Below are 8,713 nucleotides of genomic sequence, written 5' to 3'. Positions count from 1 at the left end.
GTTGCTTTAATGAGGATATTAGTGCGTATATAAATTTTGAAAGAATACATATACAAATACAAGTACTAAAAGGGTATACATATGTGTAAAAAGGAATTATAAAAAGGTAAGTAAAAATAAACGGTTAAATATAAAACACCCAATTTATAGAATTCAATTTAGAGGGATGAATGTGTAAATCAATGGTTTTGTGGTGGGAGATATGCAATCATTCCAAGAATAAAAATAAATGAGGAAGAGGGCGGTGAAGAAAGCGATGGGAACCTAAGAAATATAATTCCAAAAGCCGGTGGGTTTTGAGAGAGGAATCCCAGCAAATTACAAATACAGCACTCCTTCGTTTTTTTTTCTTATTTCTTTCGCCCTGTCCTCTCTAACCCCTTTCCCCTCGTCATCCCCCCCACCCCCCTCCTTGCGAAAGAGGAGAAAGCCGACCGAGACAGAACGATTTTTATACCCCCCGCAGCTCCGATCTCATTTCTTGATTCCTCTCGATCCCTTCGGAGCGGGATCAAGATGTCGTCCCCGAGCAAGCGCCGCGAGATGGACCTGATGAAACTGTAGATCTCCCCAGACAAAAAAAAAGAACGCGACCTTGATGCGATGATATTGTTTCGTTTCGTTTGCCCTGATCATGTTCTTGTTTCCTGTGGTGGGCAGGATGATGAGTGACTACAAGGTGGAGACGGTTAACGATGGGATACAAGAATTCTTTGTGGATTTCCATGGCCCGAGCGAGAGTAATCCCTACCGCTATTTGTTCCTGCCTCGGGTTCCTTTTTTGCTTGACGATCTCATTTTTTTTTTTATTAGGAGTCGGCACTCTGTAATGCTTGTTTTGGTTCCCTTTCTCGATTAGTGTCTTGTCGGTTTTAGATGTTGGAGAGTAGCAGCGAGTTGATACTATTGGTTTTGTTGAGGCTTTCATCTCTTTTTCTTTCCCTTTTAACATTTCCTTGTTAATCAGAAAGAGAGCTTGTATTTTGGTTTTGACATGTTTGATATTTGATTTACTAGTTTCTGTAGGTCATATCACCTCGACTGCTTGCTCAACTTTGGTTCCTTTTTGGCTGTTGCAATGAGATTTAGAGGTTAAAATTTTAGCATTAATGTGTGCGATTGCGATTTTTGGATTAGCTATTGAAAATGATTAGATTGGCCATGCAGCCCTTTATATTTGATCGCTAGTGTTTTATATTTGATATTTTAGTGGAACTATTTTTTTGCCTCTCGATACTTGATAATTTCGTTTACTTTTGTTGGACTCGCTGGTGGTAAAGTAAGAGGGTTTCTTGTTTAATTGTTGACATTACAGGTCTTTATCAAGGAGGAGTGTGGAGGGTGAGGGTGGAACTGCCAGATGCTTATCCTTACAAATCTCCATCAATTGGCTTTGTTAATAAGATATATCATCCTAATGTAGATGAAATGTGAGTGTTTGAGTGCAATTTTATCTTGTTTCATTTTTCCAGTAAAATATATTCTTCCACTTCCTGTAACTTTTTGTTACCCACTGACACTGATTTAGACAATCTCTGAATATTAAGATTTCACATATTTAGCCTGCCAAATTTGCAGGTCTGGTTCAGTTTGTTTGGATGTCATCAACCAAACTTGGAGTCCCATGTTTGGTAATATAACTTACCCCTTATCATTTTCATCCGTTAAATTGATAATTGGCATATAATGCAATGTGTGATAGCTGACAATTAGCCAATTCTGTTTGTTGGAAGTTAATGATCTGCTATTTTTCTGTCAGATCTTGTCAATGTATTCGAAGTTTTCCTTCCACAACTTCTTTTATATCCAAATCCTTCAGATCCATTGAACGGGGAGGCTGCAGCACTAATGATGCGTGATCGACCTGCTTATGAACAAAAAGTGAAAGGTGATGGATTTTATTTAGCTTAATGTATATGTTTATAGATTCTACATATTTCATGCTTGTTTTATCTCTCATCTGTGCACTTTTTAGGTTCTTTCCATCATCTGTAAGATGATAGCAGTCTGCAACAGTCTCCTAACAGAGTCCTATACAAACATTTTGTGCACATGAATGTAGGGACTTCATTTTGATAGAGAGAAAAAAGTTGCCCAATTAGGTGGTTTTCTCCCATCAGTTTGGTGTTTATTTATTGCACTGAACTGCGTCTGTCGGAAGCTTGCTCTTGCGTATCTGTTTCTTGTGAATATGTTGGAATGTATCGAAATGAGGTAGCATATGTGGTTACAAGGATAAACTGAGAGTGAGGGTTCAGATGTATCTGTTTCTAGTGAATATGTTAGAATGTATCAAAATGAGGTAGCCTATGAGCCTATGAGGTTAAAAGGATAAACTGAGAGTGAGGGTCCAGATCCAAAAGAACTAATTATATAGTGACAAGTATAAATAAAACAAGCTCATTCTTTGCATTTTCTGTCCTGTGTTTATGTCTGAATTGTAAAATTAGTGGTCCTCTTTTGTAAACTAGTAAATCGCGTTGCCAGAACTACAAGGATGATGGATTATAATTTGAAATCTTTGCATCAACTATTTGTCTTCCGGCTGTGAGGTTCTAGCTTGGTAACACCCAGAATGATAATGGCATACCTGAAAATTAGATGTCGTGGGGAGAGTGTTGCATTAAGTGATTTTCAATATAAGCCAATCTAATTATATGTGAAGGTGGCAAGAGATAGTTGAAAAGTAATTGACTGTTGGCTTTACTTAACCAATAAGGAAAAAGGAGTAGAATTTTACTTGTGACTTTCCACCAGATGTGGAGTTGTTAAAAGTTAAGTTGGAATGATGTTTTGGAGAATAAGCAACCAAAATAATTAACCAATTAAAAATTTCCACCTTTTCTAAGTTGGTTGTTTCGATTGTATGTATGCTAAAAAAAAATTTGATTCTTTGTCTGATGAATCAAATAATCAATGAGATATTAATTTCTTCCTGTGAAGTTTGTATAAGTAGTATCATTCCTGTTTTCCTAATAAATGCTACTTAGCAAATAAAACATATCTTCTAAAGCAATTTTAACTGTTTTGATCTTCTGATATTACAAATTCTGTTCCAAATATTTTAAATTTACTTGGGTCAGGCATTGGTTGTAGATGCTGAGTTATTCCTTTCACTGTTGCTTAGATGTTAGTTTTGTCTTGACAGTGTTTTTTTGGTTTTGTAAAAAATAAAAGTAAATCATTCTAATATAAGTTGGTGTAGAAATTTTGAGAACTTTTTTCTTATTTGTTGAAGTTGATAAAGAATACTGAGGGATACAGAGTGTGGTATTAATGCCATGTGCCTTACCTAATAATCTTACACCTAGTGCACCTAAAGAAAAGAAATATAGATATTACCCAACCAGACCACAATAGCTTCATGATTTGGAAATATTTCATCATCAGAATTTGTTTATTCTCCATTATCTTTATGAATCAGTCTATGTTAGGAGCAATCATTTGTGAATCGGAACAGCATTAACCAGTGTAGTAATTAAACCCGTTTATTTGCATCAGGTTTTCAGCATTCTCATAGGAAAGAACCTAAGTGTTACTTTATTATATTCGCCACTTTCCTGCTTTCTTGCAGCATGAATCTAGTTGCTACATGCAGCATCGATGCAGCTAAGGGATTAGCGGACTGTATCATGTGGAAGTATAGCATGATATAGTGCAAAAGGAAAGTAGTGAATACATTTGGCTTTCATTTTCTTGTTATTTAGCATATTTAATGGGTTGACGAAAGATTCTAAAGTAGTTTATCTTGCCAGAATTTGCGAACCATTGGACATATCTGTATTTCTGAAACTAATTTATTTTTGACATGATTTATTTCTGCTAATAAATCAGTTGTATAAGAGTAGTGGCTAATTCCTGGACCTGCAGTAAACAAAATTGAGACAGCATATATGTTGGCTGCTGAAGTGTGATAGAGGATCTAATGTTAGTCTTGACTCATTATTTATCTCATTTGGAACCAAAATACCTTTACAGTTTTTTTTTTAAATTTCTATGTAAACTGAATTACGCTGTTGAAAAGACTAGCTATTCTATGTTGTTTTTAAAGATTTTTCAATCTTTTGTATTCCAGTTTCTAATTGCTCCTGTTTTTCCCTCATTATCCAGAATACTGTAAAAAATACGCAAAGCCTGAAGACATAGGCGCTTCTCCCGAAGATGAATCAAGCGAGGAAGAGCTGAGTGAAGATGAATATGATTCTAGTGATGAGCAAGTGGTGGGAAAACCTGACCCTTGACATGCATTATCTTGTTTCAGATACCCGCTGGAAAATCAAACTCTTTCATTTCTTGGTGCCATTGTAAATAAGCATACTCAAATCATGAATTTATTTATGGTTCATTGCATGAATGGACTTAGTGGGACCAGGTGCTGGAGTGGAGCACTCCATGTAGATCCAAGACTTGGATTTCAAGATCACTCATGCTCTGCCATGCCATCCCCTTTTTAAAGTTATCTCAAGTTGTTGTTGTTGTTTTCTAATTTCTCTTCGGATCGTTAGCTGTCCCCAATTGACTTTTGCCCTGTTCAGCCCTAAATGATAACCATCTTAAAGAGTTTGATTATATTTTGGTATGACATTCTTAAGCTCTGTGCTTTTGTTGAAACTTAATTCACTCCCTTCGCATGAATCCTCTCTACTTTTTAAGTATGTCATCCTAAATAAGATTGTGTAATTCAACAAAATGGATATATACTTCCTACCAACAGTTGTGTGTCTGGTATCGATTTTGGTGACTTCAACAACTGATATATTCCATCAGCTGTTTGAAGTATGCGTCTGCATCACCGTTCTCTCTTTAACTTGGTTTGTGGTGCTCCTGTTCCGTGTGTGTGTGCGTGTCTGTGGTGGAATAGGCTTTTTTTCTTTTTATCTTTACATTTTTATTTTTTCCTCTTGATGTTTTTTCTAGCCTCTCTTTTCTCTCTGAAAGGTCATCATCCTCTACCCGTCTTCCCCCCCATCCTCAGCTATATGTATACCTTACCTCGTGTGTCCGTTCCTCACCGGAATTTGGTCATCAAAGTTGAAAAGGTATGCCCTCTTCATTCATGGCCTTTGTTTCTACATGCTTCTCTTCCCTTCCTCTCGTTCCTTTTCCCAGTAAGCAATTCTACTTCTTCTTCTGCTCTTCAGCTAATCTCTGTATATTTTGACTGGGTTTGCTTTGTCTCTTGTCTTTTGTGGCTGCATGAAATGATCCCACTTCACAACCAAGTTCCCTGCTGATGATAGCTTACTTTGATTAACACATATAAAAGGAAGAGAAGATGACTTCTCGTTAGCAATCACTTTGAAGCTCTTGTTTATACTTCACCCAATAACATTTAGGATCTCTCTCTCTCTCTCTCTCTCTCTCTCTCTAATAATAATAAAATGGAGTTCCAGCTGTTACTATTATAGACTAACTCGTATTTTAAGGAATGCATTAGATAGCAATGAGAGGGTCTTTGAATGAGGATTTATAGGTCGTTTCTTAGGTTTGGGTCAGAGTAAGACGGAATTCTCGAGTACTTACTTTATCTGTTGTTATTCCCCCGTAAAACTATTTAGTGCGTGTAAAGGGAGAAATGGATTCGCTCTAAATGGGCTGGCCCATTATAAATCTTGTAGGCCCAAACAGGGAGGCCCTAATTTGGACCGGAGCCCACGTTCCCTTCTATATGCCGCTCCATTTTGTCTCTCCGTGTGCCAACCCTACCCCACCGCCGCCATCCACATCGCTTCCCCCCGCTTCCGGCGGCGGGCAACTTCTCACCGCGTCCACGCGTCTTTCTTCTCTTCGACCTCGCGACCGGGTCCGGCTTCGTCGCTGGCACCTCGGACGGCGGCTCCGAAGGCGGGGCCGAGGGACGACGCCCGCCGCGGCTCCAGGAGCTAGGTGGGAGAGTACCGGCGTGGCGGTCTTCCCTCCTCGCTGACATCCGCTGACCGAGGTTTGATCTAATTTCCCAAATCATCTTTCTCGGTCGTTCATACCATGAATCTTAAATCGGAGCCATTTATGGCCGTCCGATGATCTTTTCCTTGGCGATGAAGCGACCACAGTCTTCTATTTCTTTCCATATATGCACAACTGCCAAATCCATATGGAGACGAAGTTGCTTCGTTAGAGGGTTAGATTTGTGATACTTGCCTCGATCGTAATAAGTCTGCTAATTCCTTGTCTTTTTGGCTTTGTGGGTACAATTTGACTGTCTGTCTTTTTAGGTACCTGAAATTTGTTGAGTTCTAATAATTCCTTTTTACTGGATGTTAGGATTTGGAAATGGAAAAGCATGGTCGAAAACCTGAACCCAACATCTTTGCAAGCGTATGGCGTTTCTTGCGTAGGTGCCTCTTTCTTGTGCTCGCCCTTGGTCCTATGCCCAACCATATCGCATTCATCATGGACGGGAACCGGAGATACGCCAAGCGAAGGAATGTGAAAGAAGGCACCGGTCATGGTGTTGGATTCACGACTCTTACCTCTATTTGTCAATACTGTTATGAAATGGGCGTGAAGTATGTGACCGTGTATGCTTTCAGTATTGACAACTTCAAGCGAAAACCAGAGGAGGTCCAGTCGCTTATGGATCTGATGAAGGAAAAGATTGATGAGTTGTTAGAGGAGGAGAGCATTGTGCAAAAATATGGTTTTAGGATCAACTTCTGGGGAAGCCTGGACCTGTTGAGTGAGCCGGTAAGGTTGGCAGCTGAGAAGGCAATGACACACACTGCCGATAACACTGGGCCAGTTCTCTCGATCTGCGTCGCCTATACTTCCACCAATGAGATCATGCGAGCCATCAAAAAATCGTGTGCGAGGAAGAGCTTCAGAACACAAGGGTATGTGAATTGTGACGGTGAATCGGTGTGTGAGGACATTAACGGTTACGTTACTGTGGCTGATTTAGAGGAGAACTTAGACACTGCTGATTGCCCTGACCCTGACATTGTTATTAGGACATCAGGGGAGGCTCGGCTGAGTAATTTTCTTCTTTGGCAGACTTCGTTGAGCCACTTGCAAAATCCAAACCCGCTGTGGCCTGAATTTTCTCTTAGGAACCTAGTCTGGGCTATCTTGGAGTACCAGAAGATCTATCCTTACTTGGAAGCAAGGAGAAGACTGGCTAAGAAGGAAAACTAAACCTGCTTATGATGCTTTGCTTTTAAGGCTTGTCATGCTATTCTGGATGTTATTGTACACTGTGGTTTTGAGCTTGTTTATCATCATCGTGTGGGAGCACTGCTCTTGAGCCTTGCCTTCCAAGTATCATTTAGTTTGGTTGCTTTGTTGTCGCATTGAAGTGATGGATCAATGGTGGCGTCCCTCCATCTCCAATGTGAGATCGAAAAGGAAGGATGTACTGAAGATTATTATTCTTGTGAACAGAGGCATTTTGGTTGGAACATATCCAAGGCTGTCACTGTTGCCTACAAGTCTCTTCAATTTTTTCTCAGAAAAAAATCTGATAGGTTATCGCCGTCGTCATCGACTCAGCATTATTATTGTGCATGTGGTGTGTGGTTCTTCTCCATGTTAAGTTTCAGACAGCCTAAGTTGAAGGCTTTGTAGATTTGATCCACTTGCTAATGAATCTAGTCAAAAGGTCTCTACTTTCAGAGTCTAGTTGCAGAAGAATCTAATTAGCAGGAGGGGCATTACAGCCGACAAGCACATCGGAGTAAAGAATAGCTTTCATGATCATTTTGTGACTTTAGGTAGGACTTTTTTCCTCGCTGCTACTCAATGTTATACTTGTGATGAATCTTGTTCCTGATACAACTATTGTACTTGCAGCTAACCTTTCAACATCTTGATTGAAATAACACCTTCCTGTATGTCTGTCTGTAGATTGTGAACTAATTAATAATCGAAAGAATTAGAATGATAGTTTAGATTACCAGAAAATTGTTCGACACTCTTAATTCGAATGCTCATATTTTGATGTTCTTCCTGAGTGGCATATTGCGACAAGTCATTGGTGTATCAATGCATGTTCATTCATGAACACAGTATAATAACTGAACATACACTGCTACATACCTTAAGAAAAAAAGGTTTGATTTAAACATCTTTTCGATTTGGATAACTAAATTTCCATGACAGGATAATTCCACCAACAAGCATTATAAGTATTACAGTACGATCCACACAAATTTTCAAGGAAAACTAAGTTGATAAAGCTAGTTCTTCCCTGAAAACCAATTTTACAAAAATAGCATGCTTGATGATGATGTCCAAGACACCTAAATAAATCAATTAGAAGACAAATGCTCAATCTAGCAAATAATAGACATTACGATATTGATTGAGAAAGGTACTTGCTTTTACACTCAAATTCTTAAATTATATATTTATTATATATATCCTTTCCAAACTTTAGATATCCTAAATTTGTAATTTAGGAATTTGAATGTGAATATCTATATATATATATATATATATATATATATATATATATATATATATATGTGTGTGTATATGTATACACATATATACATGTATATATATATATATATATATATATATATATATATATGAATACATAGATAAAATTAATTAATAAATTTATAAATTCATCAATTAATTTTATCATCAAAATTCGAGATTCAACAAGAATAAAAAATAATGTTACTTTCGTCGAGTAACAATACAGAGATTGAGATGAAGCTCATTCGTCGAGTAAATATACAGGGGGATTTGCAATTGTAGCATTCGTGAT

The 8,713-nt window shown here is 38.1% G+C and overlaps 2 protein-coding genes across 3 annotated transcripts; both read left to right on the top strand.

The window, feature by feature from the left end:
• Nucleotides 1-374: 374 nt before the first annotated feature.
• LOC103982353 (ubiquitin-conjugating enzyme E2 4) lies at nucleotides 375-4,459 on the top strand. Its single transcript, XM_009399264.3, has 6 exons — nucleotides 375-560; nucleotides 661-740; nucleotides 1,316-1,430; nucleotides 1,579-1,631; nucleotides 1,760-1,888; nucleotides 4,111-4,459. Exons 1-6 carry the CDS (start codon nucleotides 517-519, stop codon nucleotides 4,239-4,241), a joined length of 552 nt encoding a protein of 183 aa, XP_009397539.1. The 5' UTR covers nucleotides 375-516; the 3' UTR covers nucleotides 4,242-4,459.
• A 452-nt stretch (nucleotides 4,460-4,911) lies between these two features.
• On the top strand, nucleotides 4,912-7,829 carry LOC135671817 (dehydrodolichyl diphosphate synthase CPT3-like). Of its 2 annotated transcripts, none has more exons than XM_065180052.1 (2): nucleotides 4,912-5,039; nucleotides 6,265-7,829. In XM_065180052.1, exons 1-2 carry the CDS (start codon nucleotides 4,980-4,982, stop codon nucleotides 7,132-7,134), a joined length of 930 nt encoding a protein of 309 aa, XP_065036124.1. In that variant the 5' UTR covers nucleotides 4,912-4,979; the 3' UTR covers nucleotides 7,135-7,829. The 2 variants fall into 2 exon arrangements, with proteins under 2 accessions (XP_065036124.1, XP_065036125.1); XM_065180053.1 differs by lacking the exon at nucleotides 4,912-5,039 and adding an exon at nucleotides 5,515-5,941.
• Nucleotides 7,830-8,713: the final 884 nt, after the last annotated feature.

This window comes from Musa acuminata, chromosome BXJ1-4, assembly GCF_036884655.1.
Source record: "Musa acuminata AAA Group cultivar baxijiao chromosome BXJ1-4, Cavendish_Baxijiao_AAA, whole genome shotgun sequence".
NCBI lineage: Eukaryota > Viridiplantae > Streptophyta > Magnoliopsida > Zingiberales > Musaceae > Musa > Musa acuminata.
The sequence above is the reverse complement of the archived record's forward strand: the minus strand, read 5'-3'. Positions and strand labels throughout refer to the sequence as shown.

Excerpts from the sequence above, each read along its gene's own strand:
- LOC135671817 (XM_065180052.1), top strand. The coding sequence starts at position 4,980 with ATGTATACCTTACCTCGTGTGTCCGTTCCTCACCGGAATTTGGTCATC. Across the intron at positions 5,040-6,264 it reads TGGTCATCAAAGTTGAAAAG|GATTTGGAAATGGAAAAGCA; the intron begins GTATGCCCTCTT and ends ACTGGATGTTAG.
- LOC103982353 (XM_009399264.3), top strand. The coding sequence starts at position 517 with ATGTCGTCCCCGAGCAAGCGCCGCGAGATGGACCTGATGAAACT. Across the intron at positions 1,632-1,759 it reads AACTTGGAGTCCCATGTTTG|ATCTTGTCAATGTATTCGAA; the intron begins GTAATATAACTT and ends TTTTTCTGTCAG. Across the intron at positions 1,889-4,110 it reads TTATGAACAAAAAGTGAAAG|AATACTGTAAAAAATACGCA; the intron begins GTGATGGATTTT and ends CTCATTATCCAG.